Source organism: Tyto alba, unplaced genomic scaffold (assembly GCF_018691265.1).
Source record: "Tyto alba isolate M040663 unplaced genomic scaffold, T.alba_DEE_v4.0 Super-Scaffold_22, whole genome shotgun sequence".
NCBI lineage: Eukaryota > Metazoa > Chordata > Aves > Strigiformes > Tytonidae > Tyto > Tyto alba.
The window spans coordinates 6,707,857-6,723,079 of record NW_024881296.1 but is presented as its reverse complement, the minus strand read 5'-3'; the positions used below and the strand labels follow the sequence as shown (position 1 = coordinate 6,723,079).

Genomic DNA, 15,223 nt, shown 5'->3' with positions numbered 1-15,223 from the left:
TAAGAATAGGATGGAGGTATTTACACTGCGGTCAGAGGACAGCAAACCACCACCAGCTGCCAAGAGCAGCTTCATTCATCCCAAGCATAAAAGTGAAGGGAAGCACTTCCAGCAAATAATTACAACCATCCTCCTGGAGGAAAGATGCTGTTGCAAACTCAAGTGGCCATGTGAGGACAGGTGTACCAAAGGGAGACTGCACTTTACAAAATTTTGGAAAAGACTGTATCAAATCAGATTTAAAGATTAAACATTACTAAGTATGGTAGCCTTGTTTGATTTTATTTTTAATTTAGTCACAAGGCTATGGTAGTTTCAGCCAACCCCTTTTCCTTGGTTAAAGCTGAACCTTTTTTGTTTCTTTTTAAGAGTTCCAAACTCCCTTATTTCTAATTCTCAGCTAAACTCCTGTTTGCCAGTTCTACCTTGCAAAGAATTATACAACTAAATGACTATAAATGTGCTTTACAAACAGTAGGATCTTATGGCTTACTAGTGCACTTATTGGGAAACAACAGCACAAATTTTATTATCTTAATCTGTCACGTGTTTCCAAATGAGCAAAACACAGCAGCAAGATAAGCAAGACACCATCACTGGAAAAATGGCAGAGATTCAGATGCTTCTAAGGCAACAAGTCTTACAAATTAAACAGCACCCCTTTACTTCACTTGAACTCATCCCAAGCATCATCCTTGGCCTTAATAAAACATGAAGGCAAGAGATTCTTCATTAGGATCCAGAGCCTGCTCTTACATTTCAGAAGACAGCAAGGAAAAAGGCATGATATTACATATGAAAGTTTTATACATATTGAATGGATCTCAATTCCCAGCGGGGAAGTTTATATCAAAACTGAGGCTATGAGGAAATGGCATCAAATATACATACCCAAAAGCCAAATCTGCCTGATGCAGCTCCCCCGTGACACCAGAAATGTCTGGAAGTCTGCAGTGAAAATTCAGAAGAGAATATACAAACTCATGCCCCACAAGTGCCATCAGTGACCTCAATCACAGCAACCAAAATAACTTCTTTCTAAATGCCGTAAGAAGGTTGATTTAAATATTGATATATAATCCCTAGCTGTCAGCGTTAAAAAACATGCCTTCCCGGGGTTTTTTGTTTGTTAAGAGACAAAGTCACACTGGATGCAGTAGAAACACTCTGAAGACATGTGTCAAAATATTTTACTCTGCTAATATCCTGAAAATATTAAAATTCCTCCTTTTGATGATAAAATAATTATTTTGCCTAAGTGAACACATTAACTGTTACTTTGTCAACCACTCAGAGCTATGTTTTATATAGCCATAACTGCTGGGAGATTAAATAGAGTCTGTCATTTATTTATCATTAGATAAAGTCAGTCCTAACTCTTCCCAGGAAACTTAAAAATCACTGATTCTAATGGTCACTCAGAAAATCTGTACAGACACAACAAAACTAAGGAATTAATAGTCTAAGACCAAAGCTAAGTTTCTGGTCTAAACCAAGAAGTGAGACAGGGATTCTATGAAGGGGACTGAAGGATCCTTACTAGTAATGTGCAATTTTAGCCACTGCATACATGATCATATAAACACACTGGGCACAAACTGGCACACTGAGTGGGGAAACCCACAAGTTCAGAAAACTGTTTATAAATGTCCAGGCTAGAAAGTCTGTTGCTCTATCAATATCTTAAATCCATCCCATTTCAACTGGAATAAATACATGGAAATCAACAGTGCTTGGATAAAATGGCGGAGTGAGGAAGGGGAAGAATAACTGTGAAGTAAAGTTGGAATTATAATAAAATCTGAAATTGTTTCACATGTACTTGTAGAAGTACAATCAGTTCAGCCAAGTTCAACACTAGAAAGTTGTATTTTTCACTTTCCAGATAATTCAAAGTATCCAGTGCTCTGATTAGGTTGAGTGACATAGACTTGCAGTACACTGTCATAAGGAGCCAAATATGTACACGTAACTTAAGGGTAATGCTAATTCCCTCTCTCAAACAACAGCAACAAAAACCTCATTTAAGCTTCCTCCTTAATCTTGCCCTCTGGGGATCTCTCCTCACATACATCCTTCATTCCCAGCTCTCTACAGATAGTGACATCAGGTAAGCTCCAATGGCTTGCTGTTAAGGCCAAAAGTACCAGCCAAATCAAGCAAACAACCCAAATTGTATTTTATTTTTTTAAGTTATCCCAAGGCACAAAGTAGTTATATAATTGCTTTTATTCACTGTAAATATAAATACTATATTAACCTTATTTTCCTCTCTTCCCAAAATTTCACTTGTATGGCTATGTGCTACAGCTAAATAGTGCTCTGCATACCAAGTATATTTTCTTTATACATAGTTACATGCCACAAACTCATGTCCATTATAACAGCTCATTGTAAGATTTTACTGTATTGGGCAGACTGTTGCCCATTTAGAAGCCTCAAACTAACATATTATTTTGCTACCATTTGCCAGCAATAAGTTAACTAAAAATATGGTTTGAAATGTGTCCCACTTTTATTAAACCCAACAAATGTGTTACTATTTAAGCTTTGTTAAATATTTCTCCTTAAAATACAAGACAAAGTTAATGGCTCACAACTCTTTTATTCCCACTTTTTCCTCATATTTATGCCAGAAATTACATACACTCATAGTTTCCATTATTCATACGTGAAGCAGAGAGGTACGTCCCATCCCTTCTGAAACTATGTTCCTTGTAGTACAAGGAAAGGAGCAGTTTTTGCATTACAGTAAAGCATATATTGGACATTGGCTTTCATGTAGGAAAGAATAGACTGGTCATCATTTATCATTATCTATAAGCCAATTCTTCATAGACTAACATTACCTTTAATAATATATAAGAAAGTGAAAATTTACATTTTAGCTTAAGGCATTTGCCACCGTGGTATTTATCAATGGCACTGAAATTCAAGGCTGAAAATCTTCCACCTTGTGATTAATGAGAATACAAACTGATTCCAACACCAGAACAGAAACTGAAGAAAATAAATATCATTCAGCTGCTCACAAAGGAAAAAGCTAAAAACATGACAGAAATGTAAGATTTTGGAAGCACTGCCAGTGTGTTTCCAACTTTGAAAAAAAAGCAAATAGCAAATGATGGACAGTCTACCATCTCCTGAAACATGTTACAGAATTTCAGCATATCTGAATCACAACTATAGTTTTTAAGCAATAACATGTGCCAACACTTTTATGAAGCATAATGCTACTGAATGATTGATGTGATTCTGAAAGGTAAAGTAAGAAAATCCATCTAGAGGCAGGCAAGAGACCCCACAGACATACATTTATAGGAGGAATTCTCTGCCACAGAAAGCCTCTTGTACCCAGACTGAACCCAACAACAACAAAATTTTAAATCAGTAATAACAACTCAAAAGCTCAAATGAAAATTATCAATGAGAAAAGGCACAAAAACCCTGAAGAAAAATGTAGATGTTTGGAAAATTCAGCAATACTGAAACATAACCTGTTCCAAGAAGCAACAGCTACTGGTGAATGTTCTCAAATGCCTGCACTGGGGGTGATGAGTATAGCCCAGGAGGATGTTAGTCCCAGCAATGTACTATGTGCATTAGCCAAGAAATGGTTGTTGCAAGTCATGTATAATCCTCTTTCAACATGGTAAAGGATGCCCGACTGAAAGTGACTCCAAGGCTCAAGGGTCACCCAATAGCACAGACACGTGTTCACAGGGGCTTCCCTACATAATCCCTTCCCCCTCACCTTATGCCTTTCAATCTCTGGTTCTTTTACATCTCCTCTCTCTCCTGCCTTTGCCTCCACTCACTACCACTACCAGTGGAGAGGAAGGGACATGGGAAAACAGCCCAGACCTGATCTCCACGATCTTGATGGCTGCATGAAATCATCACCCTCCATTTTACTAACCAGGCCAGTAAAGAAGACCATAGAAAGATCAGGGAGAGAAATATTCACGCCACCTAGGTTTAGGCACCTAAAGTGCACATGCTGAGGTTCAGAGGTTTATCACTTTGGCTCCCTGGTCAGTGGAAAGAGGAACATAACTGCCTCCCTCCTTCCACAGACCACACAGGGGTTTTCTCACATCCCCTCCAGACCACAGCAGACTTTCCATGGGGCGAAAACACCTTCCCTTCTGTCCTGGGTTGAGTGAGTGGTGGAGTTTTTTGGTGGCAGGGGAGGGGGCTATCGGGGTGGCCCCCTGTAAGAAGCTTCTCGAAGCTCCCCCAGCTCCAAGTCAGCTCCACTTCTGTTTGGGAAATTGAGCCAATCGGCTGCGCCTCTGCGATAACGTATTTAAGAAGGGACGTGGTGACGGGCAGTGGGACTGGTAAGGAGGAGTTGCTGCAGCTGCATGAACACCAAGGTCAGTGGAGGAATGGAGGAAGAAAGGAGGGGGGAGGTGTGCCAGAGCAGAGACCCCCCTGTATCCTGTGGTGAGACGGCAGGGCGGCCCCCCCCCGAAGATCTACGGTGGAGCAGACATTGATTTATGGCCTGTGGCTCCTGCTTGCCTGAACAAGGTTCTGTGCCCGAAGAAGGCCGGGGTCTCATGGGAAAAGGTAGCCCCACTGCTGTAATTCAGCGCTGGGAGGATTGCAGCATGCGGGGGAGTCCCACACCGGAGCAGCTCGGGAAGGGCTGCAGCCGTGGGAGGGAATCCAGTCAGAGGAAGTTAGTGACCCATGACGGAGCAGTGTGGGGAACGCTGCGGCCCATGGGAGGAATTCATGTTGGAGAAAGTTTGTGGAGGACTGTCTCCTGTGAGAGGGGGACCACGATGGAGCAGGAGGAACAAGTTCCGGACACTCCCCTCACCGAAGATGAAGGAAGTGGCAGCGCTGACTGCACCCCCCATTCCCTGCCCCTGCGCCACTGGGGGAGGAGGTGGAGATATCGGGAGCAGAGCTGAGCCCGGGAAGAAGGGAGGGGTGGGGGGAAGGTGTTCTCAAGATGTGGCAATGCTTCTCACTGTCCTACTCTGTTATGTGTTGTTAGTGTCTGTAATAAATGTATGTTCTTTTTTTTCTTCCCCTAACGAGTCTGCCTTTTGCTCGTGATCATAAAAGGGGGATTTTTCCCCATCCCAGTCCTATCTCGAACCCCAAGCCTGGCTCTCTGTCCCTTCTCATTGCCGGAGGGGAAGGGAGAGAGAGCTGCTGCATTGTGGTTGGCTGCCAACCAGGCCTAAACCAAAACACCTTCACAGCCCTCCCCATCTAACACTTCTCCTTTGAGGAAAAAACCCTGGGAATAAAAAAAACTGCCAAAGAGATTACTCAACCTTCTCTCCCACTCCAGGGATGGCAGCTCAGGTAACAGGAGAGAAGAAAAGTTGTTACATGACTGACTGACTGACTTCTGCAACAGAATCAGTGATTTTCTGCTGTCTTGTCACATATGCTGGAACTTCAGCTACAACAAATTATCCCTGAAGTTCACTGAAAGCAAGTAACATCCAGGAGTCTCATTTGGAAATGAGTGAAAAAGACAAATAGCATAGCTGTCTGAGATCTGTGTGACTGACTGAGAGTTTGGGGGGCTCACTGGCATTATTTAAATGAGTTAATAGGCTTGCCAATAAGTACATCACTTGCACCAATACACTCTGGCAAATTTTACTTCATGGAGCATAAAGTGACTTTTGTGGGAAGACATGCCAATACACAGCATTGTATGCTGGAGCCAGACATTGCGATACGGGCATGAAGAGGAATTAATCTCAATATGCCTCTGATCCATCAACCCAGACCTCCGCTGGAAACAAGAATCTGAAAGTAGGGAACTAGCTATGTCATCTGACAAAACACAGACCTCTATCAGTCTCCAATCATTAAAAAACTAAGCCTTCATGAGAAGGCACAAAGAGGCATTGGTATTTTTGCCTCTAAGACTAGGCAAATTCTCCAACTGTTACCAAGCAACAGTTCTCGGAAACAGAAAACAAACAAGCAAACAAACAAAAAAAAAAACCACACAAAAAAACCCAGAAACAACAACAGGACCACCACTGCCTTCCAACGAAAGGCAAAAGACAAATTGAGAGCTGTATGTAGCGTGGCTGGGGAAGATCTCAACACCATGTTAAGAACTTCATGCACATATATATTTCTGCATGATATGACAGAATACAGCACAGGCATGAAAACAAGACATCCACTTTAGCAAAACGCACAGATGTCTGAAAATATCCTTCAGCCCGCACTGGCATCTTCCAGCCTGACTGCTCCGTCCCCTCTCTAACACACTCATTGCCAACAGGAATGCTTAGCATTAAAGCTGGAAACCTGGGGTTGTCTTGTTACAGTGGCTTTCTCAGCCATGCAGAACTTCCCTAAATGAGCATCAAAGAGCAGGCAAAGAGGCAACAGTCCTAGCATTAAGTTTTGTGAAAATATGGTATCTAGTATTTATGCCATGCTTTTTATAAACTACAGTTCTACACTGACATAAGGAAAAAGCCCTTCTCATTGTACTGCTGGAAATCATCCCACAACAGTATTTCCAAGCAGCTCCCACTTGCAGATATTTAATGAAAGAGAAATAGTGCTAATTATAGGATGATGACACATGATCTTTTACTGGTATAGACAGTTTTAAGATCAGAATTTTTTTTTTTTTAACTGCTTACCAGTCATCCCATCCTAACTTCTGTGTTTGGATCTAATTTGTATTTGCAAAGACATAAGGCAAGTTAATGACACGCACCTCATAACTACATAATTAATTCAGTATTTCATTCACATCTGCTTAGCTCCTTGCTAGCCACTCACTGACTATCTAGTCTCATGCTATTACGCATTCTCAATAGGAAAAAAGAGTTCTCAGAGTCTATGAAGACATTGTAAAAATATAATCAAACAACCTATTTTATTCAAATATAGAAAACTGATGAAATGATGACTACAAATTCATTTTAGTTTACATCCTCCCTATTACCAGATTATTTTCTCACTAAGGAAAAGAGAAACAAACCATTTCTCACATATGATTTGCTCTCCTGCAAAACAGCCCAAAGTAGGAAAATAAAATTTAATAATATTTCTACCATTACATTCACACTTGCTTACATATTGCCCTATTTTAATTTTCTTACTGGTTTAGTATTATTTCATCTGCAACTTATTCCCCTCCAAAATTTCACGCTAAATAGTCACACAATGCTAACAGAAAGAATAGAGTATCATGTACTGCCATGTTCTCCCATAACTGGTAAGAAATTTTTTATAAGCATGTTAAGAGCGAATGTAAGAAGGAACTGTTATTATAATCACATGTAGGTTTCTAAGCACTGACATTAAGGTGTTTTGTTTCAATTTAAAAAAAAACAACCAAACAAAAAAAAAAACCACACTAAATGCTAAACCATAAGATTTCATCGATAAGTATTTACAAATGTGTATGTCAACAGTAACATCTCATGCAATCAGGAGTACTTGCTAGCTATAATTAGCTAAAGCTACTGATTTAAAAACTGTGAACAATATAATAAGATCCTACTAATTATGTTCAGAGAAAAATTCTGGACTAGCATCTTAGGAGTATTAACTGCAAGTTATTTATCACAACAGGCAAATGCCAATCAGAAGGGAGTTTTTGATATAAAGGATCTGAATTGTAAGTGTTGCCAGAAATACCTCTTGAACATTTAAGTATGGGTGTGGTGGGTTTTTTGTGTTTTGGTGTTGGTTTTTTTTTTTTTGTTTTTTTGTTTTTTTTTTTTTTTTTTCCCTATATGAAATATCATTAGGATTTAATTAATCTACTGTATTTATTCTATGGCCTTCAATAATCCAGAGATTCACGTACCTTCGTTCTTTCTCCTCCAAATTTAATTTTACACTTCTCCCAAGGAGGAAATAATAGAAAGATGCTTACATATGTAGCACTGACTCTTACATCTTTACAGTATTGTTTATGATACATACAGTCTCAAAATCCAAAGTATTGAAAGAACTAATACAATTGTTATGCTTACATTGCATTTACTGTGGTGTTTTTCTATCAAAACAAGATCCGTTATATTCTTACATTTTTTAGTGCAAATACACCAATACTGTAAATCAATGTGTTTGGAAGAGAAAGTATAGTTCACATAGAAGATTAATGTTGTCTGAAGCTATCAAGGTAGCCACTAAAGGCTGAGGTATATATCATGCTTTCCACATCATCACACATAAGCTCTACAAGCTAATGTAACACTTAATAACTATATTCTTAAGATCATCTAACAACTTTTGAGATACATGAATCCAGATGTGTGCAACTGCATTTAGTTACCTTTTTGCTTTGACACTGTTCCAAAATCACTTAACTCTGACTGCTTCCTCAAAGAAAATGCTACATTAAACAAAAATGATGCAACATCTGTTTAGAGAAAAACAGTTTTCTCAGCATCCATTAATACTGTTGCTTGAGGAAATCGTCTGAATGAATGATCAAACTGCTACGGTAAAAAAGCAGAAGTAACAGACATTTATCCTTGGCCTGATGCTTCCAGAATAAATGAAAATCTCTAACTATGACCACCAAACTTTATTATTACTACATATTTATACATACCCTGTAACTCCCTTTAAATTTCATACTATTCCAAGGCTGTCCTTGCATAATTGTGTATTATACAACTGAAGACTCTCTCGCCTTCTATCAATTTAATATATCCAAGCTGTTCACTAGCATATTCTATTAGATGCCTGACAGTTCAGGGGATACATGCATGCAGTATCTTGCTTAAATTTTAACCAGTATTTAAAAGGTTAAGACCTACTTCTTAACCATGCCTTATTTAAGAGGTGTCATTCATTTATGCCTAACACAGGAATACACAGAAACTGAATAATTCAGACTTTTCTATATTATCCACTGCTCACTGTTTTCGCCTTGTTAAGTAAAAAAAAAAAAAAAAAAAAGCAAGCTATTTTTATCTCTTCCTTCCTCTTTCCTCTTCTGCATTACCAAATCTTTTCTTCCTGACTTGCTTCTCTTCTAGTTGCGATTCATTGTGCATCCTGCCTTTTCTGATTTTATTTTTTTCATGCTCTAAGACTAAAATATTTTCCTTTTTTTTTTTTTTTTTTTAACACTTTCAGGTCTCCAGACCACCAATTATTTAATTCCTATATTTCCCATGTATCCTCCACATATCACTCTGCCTTTAACATAAACAAGTGTCATTGCATCAAGTAAATGTATCCATATCTTGCAATGCGGTAAAAAAATTACAGTATCCACTGTCACCAAATTACCTTTCATCCTGGATTTTCAATCAGTTCCCTCCAGAATTTTGCTTTAGTAACAATTTAGGATTGTACCATTCACAGTCATTAAAAATCCCTGAAGTAAGAATTTTTTTTTTCCCAGATTAAGAATAAAAAAAAAGAAACAGTGATGTTTATCTGTACTACAAAATAGCACTGACACTTCTTAAAAAGCACAGAAAGGCAATCATAGTCACAGTACTATGAAAACAGTTTCTAGAAACATCAGCATTAAATTGTCTTTTGAAGTAATTCCTGAAACAAGCAACCTTTAAGAGCTAACAAGTACAGAATATTGTTATGAATGTTTTGGAAATCGCCCTCAAGTTGTCATTTACTCTCTCAAAGAGTCAGACTGAGGTACATCTCTTCTGGCCAACTACTTCCTACTGGCAGCATGAAGCAATCGCATGTCCAGTTAATGGGCTATTTTGTTCTCAGGAAAGTCATAAAATGGCTGGGGAAAACTTTGACTCTGTTTCTGAAAGCAAGAAAATTACCTACATTCAAACAGCCCACGGGCAGAGAAGGGGGTTTTGCTCAGTTTACCTCTCGCAGGTGGACACAGAAACAGAGGTTTCCATTTCAAACAGGAGTTATGAGAAGCAAGGAAATTGAGCATGCTCAGCACCAATACAAGACTGGGTCTTTAATTTCCTTTAGGATTTTGCTCTAGTCTGACGTTATACACTCCTGGCAAACAAAACATGTGAAACGGCACAAGGTTTCATTTTAAAATAATTTATGTGTGCTGGTAGTAGCTTCTTGTATCTAATTGAGAAGGTAAATCACCAACAGATAGCTACAACATGTCACCTTAACACGTATTAAAAAAACACTACCCTTTCTTTACTTGGTGTAACATGGGAAAATTCCTTCTGCCCAAGTCTACATTCCCTCCTATTCAGCTGCCTCTCTGAGGCAGGTGTCTAGCAAAGAGACACCTACTTACACATCTGCAAACAATTTGCTGAAATAGAAAAATCACCTCTTCAAACTTAAGAGACAGAACTGCGCTTTGCTTTTTTTTTCCTTAGTGAACAGTGCAGTAATCCCAAGTAAGTGGCATGTAAAGCGGTTATGTATCAGGCTCTGTAATCACATTTCAGTGTTTTACTGGTTGTAAATAACATGCACGAGTGCACCAAGGACCAAATCGCTCTTTTGCTGCCAACGTTAGTTGTTTAATGATCTGAACAGCAGAAGCTGCCAATTATTGTATTCCATTTTAAAGCCACACTTGTAATTATTATACCTTTGTTGTAAATTTATGCCTTTAGCTAGAGAGCTCTAGGCATCTAACTTGTAAGGTCCAGGAAACTGGACTTACAAAATAATAATTGATAATTATTTATCAATTTCACCTCTGGAAAAATATCATGTTGTTTGCATGTTTACTGCCTACCACGCAGCATCCACTTTGCTAGTAGTTCCCAGCCATGGAGAGGGGCCTGCAGTACCTTAACACAAGACAGGCTGGTTTGGCCAGACTTGTCATGCCTTGCCTTCAAGGGATCTAGACATGTGCACATCAATGACTTTTCCTAAGAAGGCTTAGCTATGAAAAGGTCAACAACTGCTCTAACATACCATTCATCAACATTAGTCCTCCTCATCACTTAAAACTTACCCGAAACAGCCAGCATTTTGGCTTCAAGTAGAGCTGGTAGTTGAGTCTCAATATCACTCACTTTCCTCCTCAAAGTACTGCAGAGTTTCTGACTCGTACAAACCTAGATTGAGGCAGACAGCCATGATATATAATTCATTCATGTAAAAGTATAAGGCAATTTAAACAGGGCTTCAAATGTTCTTGGTTTATAGACAAGACATAACATCCTAAAGCAATGTGAAGAAGCTTAATAAAAAGTGATGCCTTTACAGAAATACCCAACATGAATTAAAATTTCCAGGCTTTGCCACACATTCTATTATAAAAATAGGGAACAGTATGACCATTAGCTACCTGCATGACAGACAGCATTTCACTATTAGATGCTGAGACTGCACATAGAAGAAAGGCCATCTTACAAATTCTGTACAATTTTAGCATTAACATTGATGCCTGGAGTGGAGCATAAATAAGCCACTGTTTGGAGTTCAAGATGTCATAATACAGAATGTACAGCAATTTTTATACAAAATATACCATGCCACACATCTTAACTGAAAAAAAAAAAAGGCAAAGCAGCCATCATTAATTATTTGCAGAGGCAATAAATAAGGCTATACTAGCTCCATACTGTACGTTGTTTCACAATCAGGAGACACAGCTGACTGGGGTTCAGCTTTATGACTCCTCCTCTCTCTCTTTTTTATCTTTTTAACTGGAAGTTCCTTCAGCAATCGATCAGGACTGGTATTAGAAACATGGAGAAAGACAGGAGAAAAAAAAAGAAAGAAAGTTCAACTCTTTCTATACTTTACATTTAAGTGTACATTACCACCTCAGAAGGACCTTATACAGCATACACAATTCACAGAATTCCCACATATTCAAAAATGTTGGTTCTTACTCCATATTGCATCATTTTTGAAGGAAAGCAAAATGAGCAAACAGAAAAGTCCCTTGTCAAGTTAAGGCAAATATCTTGATCTTGTTCTGAATGCAGACATCAAACACTTGATTAAAATTGTAGCGGACATTGCATTCATTGGAACAAAGGGTAAAGAAATAGTCAAGAGAGGCATAGGCCAGTTGTGAAGAGATGAGATGTGAAATGAAATCTCCAGAGGAAAGTTTCCCTGACCTCCCTGACTCCCCCACACACACACCCACCAAAAAAAAAACAAGTGTGCGTATACCATGTTTATTAACAGAAACACAGCTATCACTTAAGAGCAAAAGCCTTACAGCTCTAATAGCTTATCTGTTTGTACAATTGAAGTATCATAATTCAGATGCAACACTAACTGTAAGTCCTTTTAAATTGATAATATCCTCTTGCTTTATCTGAGAGCATCTGTTAACCATAAATGGGTCATATTTTTTTCTTGAGTCAACAAAACTATCCTCCAAGCCATAACTGCTACTATCTAAAGACTTCAGAGTCCTCCTATTAATTTAAAAACACATAGATCTCATCACTTCTGGACCTATTATAATTTTTCAATTCCAAGATACTTCACCTTATTTCAGTACCCCCCTTCTAAGTGTCTTGTCTGCTAATTCACTTAAAACGTTTTAAAAAAACCCAAACCTGTCAGAGGTGAACAAACATGCCCAAAGAACCCAAAGGCCATTTCTGTCTCACATCTCCAAAATAAATCTGAAAGTTTTTAATGACTTTTTTCAAAGCAGCACTCTCCCTTTAGGAGTACTGAACGGCTCAGTGAATTGCAATTAGATGGGGAATCTTTCAGCTCCAGGAAAACTGCATGAATATATCCCATGCTGGTAGTAACTTAAAGTCATTACCAGTAGACAGCTGTTTGGCAATTATGCAAAATAAGCTGGGAGGTTTAATCAGTTTCTATTGAACACTGTCCACTTTGTAAACACTACTGTCAGAACGAAGCTCACTGGCATTCTTTATTAATGGACCAAATTCAGGGACCAGAGACTGAAAGGAAGTTCCTCTAGCTTGCATAGATAATTCTTCTGGAACTTGAGATAAGGATGTTACCAAGCCTTTGCTTGTATCTATGTTACATGCATTCTATAGATAAACGAACAACATTAATCTTCACAGCTATCATATGCCATAGTTCGACAAAACTAAATGAGCAGCAGGGAAAGGCAAAATAATATAACATCCTCTAAACCAACAGCACTGCTTCAACATTACATCAGTTCTACTCTACAAGCTCTAATTCTTTTATTTTTTTCTAATTATTTTATCTTAATAACAGCTACCATTATTCATTACAGTAGTTTACTCAGCTACTGAGGTTATTTCTTGGCTATCAAAGATGATGAACACGCACAAAGCCAGCCTCCTCCTTTGCTCCCAGAAAACCCACCATCCTCCCCTAACCCGTCTGATCACCAGCACCTGTGACTGTGGCCCCAGTGATGCCCCTTCCCCGTTCCCAGTGACCAGCTCTGCTGTAGCCCACAGGGACCAACGCGTTCCAAGTCTAAAAAAATCTCCCTTTCAGTATCAGAGTTCTTTACAGCCAAATATTACCGTATCTATTTAAAAATCCTCTTCAGTGGTTTGCAGGTCTTTTTTGAAGCAGACTTTCAAACTTTTCAAGCCAACAACAACAAAAAAGGCTCTTGTTTAGGAATATACCCTACAGATCTGTGTTCAGACACATATACACTACTCAGAAAAGCAGTCTATCTGAAACCAGCAGGATGCTGGTTAGCAAAGACAGGTGGAATCAAGGTGAAAAGCAGCAAAATATCAAAAGTAAATTTGCCCATTGTCATCCTCTTCCATCTTGCCAGCATATGATGTTAATCTAAAGCAGCAGAAACAGGGACAAGGATGCTGAATAAAGCACTGAAATTTACTCTTCCTCCAACCATTTCAAGAAAAAAAATGAATTTTGAGTAACCTTCACATTGCTTTACAACAGCACATTGGAAAATAAAGAAAAATTCTCTTTACACTACTTGAAGAAAAGGACAGCCCAGCTGGATCTTCCATATAGCACAATCTTGCTATTAGCAAAAAGGTGGTGGATAAGGGAGATTGCTCTCTTCATTAACGTGCTAATCTAAGCTTTTGCAGCTTCAGCTGAAAACAACACAGAAGAGGCAGAAAAGGCCATATAAATACTAGTGACACAGAGGGAAGGAAAAGACCTTTGACAAAGCGGTGTTTTCCCCATACAATGAAAAGGTTTAAAAGACTAGCTCTATTCAGTTTGAGAAGAAAATAATAGGATGAGTCAACTTGAACAAATAAAATAATGAATGATTTGGAGGAGTCTCATTACGTGCTTCCTATTTATCTTCTCTAATAAAGAAAAGCCACCACATACGAATGGAATGAAATTAAAATAATATTTTATCTATTGAATTTTTAAACAAACAAACAGGCTGTGGAATTCTACCTCACAGACTTCTCAATTGTTACCCAATGTCTCAGCTCTTATTGAAAAAGTCTCTAGATACTAAGGTTATAAATAAAACTTCAAGCAGCACACATTTTCAGGGGAGAAAAAAATCTGTAACTTATGTTTTAGTTTGCAGATAGCTTCAAACAACACATCACTCTGAGGTACTGAATGTCTCATTCATTTTAGTAGAGGAGCTGTAGGTCAATTACAAACTTTTCCTTGATACTTTATTCATAGCATTTAAAAAAAATACAGGGAGGAGCATCATGTTATAATGGTCTATACTATTTTTTCCCAAGATGTGTGCATAAGCAAGGAATAGAGGAGAATAAGCTCAATATAAATGAGGAGGAGGGAGGGGTATTGAGATGCAGTCTTTAATGGTCTTTTTAACAGTGCATGCTGAAAGTGCTAGTCAAGGTATCTAGGATCAATACATTATAGAGGATAAAGTTTTCACTAATTTTGATGAGTGCTATTAGAGAAAGAACATGAAAAATAAACTTGAGAGTATAAATTCATTACTTGTGAAAACCCAGAAATATTTTCCACTCCCAGTTCCATATAGACCTATATGAATTAGCTACAATAGACAGACCTTTTTTTCCTAGAGCGCTCCTGAAGCAAAGATGCTCGGTGGCATTCTAAAATAAAAAGTTTAGTATTCTCCTTCTTGGAAGGAGGCCATGAGAAATAAAAAAATTAAAGGAAAAGCATTAACCTCTGGTCAGAAACCGAAGGTATGCTAAATATGCCACATCACTTTTCTTTGTATTTTTAAAGGCGGATGAGAATTAGATTGCTAGTTTATTATCAGTGAAAGGGCGGGAAGAAGAGATACTTTATTTATGCTCTTCCTTCACACCAAGGAAACCAGTCAGCTAGGAAAGTAAGAACCTCTGAATTAAGAGTAAAAACATTCAGCTGTGAGCAGGGT

At 38.4% G+C, this 15,223-nt stretch overlaps 1 protein-coding gene across 2 annotated transcripts in view; it reads right to left on the bottom strand.

Annotated features, from left to right (window-relative positions):
• The window catches only part of DISC1 (DISC1 scaffold protein), a 185,945-nt gene that overhangs the window by 107,085 nt on the left and 63,637 nt on the right, over positions 1 to 15,223 (bottom strand). For both annotated transcript variants that reach the window (XM_033009509.2, XM_033009516.1), the window contains exon 7: positions 10,904 to 11,006. In XM_033009509.2, the coding sequence (XP_032865400.1) occupies positions 10,904 to 11,006 (103 nt within the window). The remainder of the gene's footprint in view (positions 1 to 10,903; positions 11,007 to 15,223) is intronic.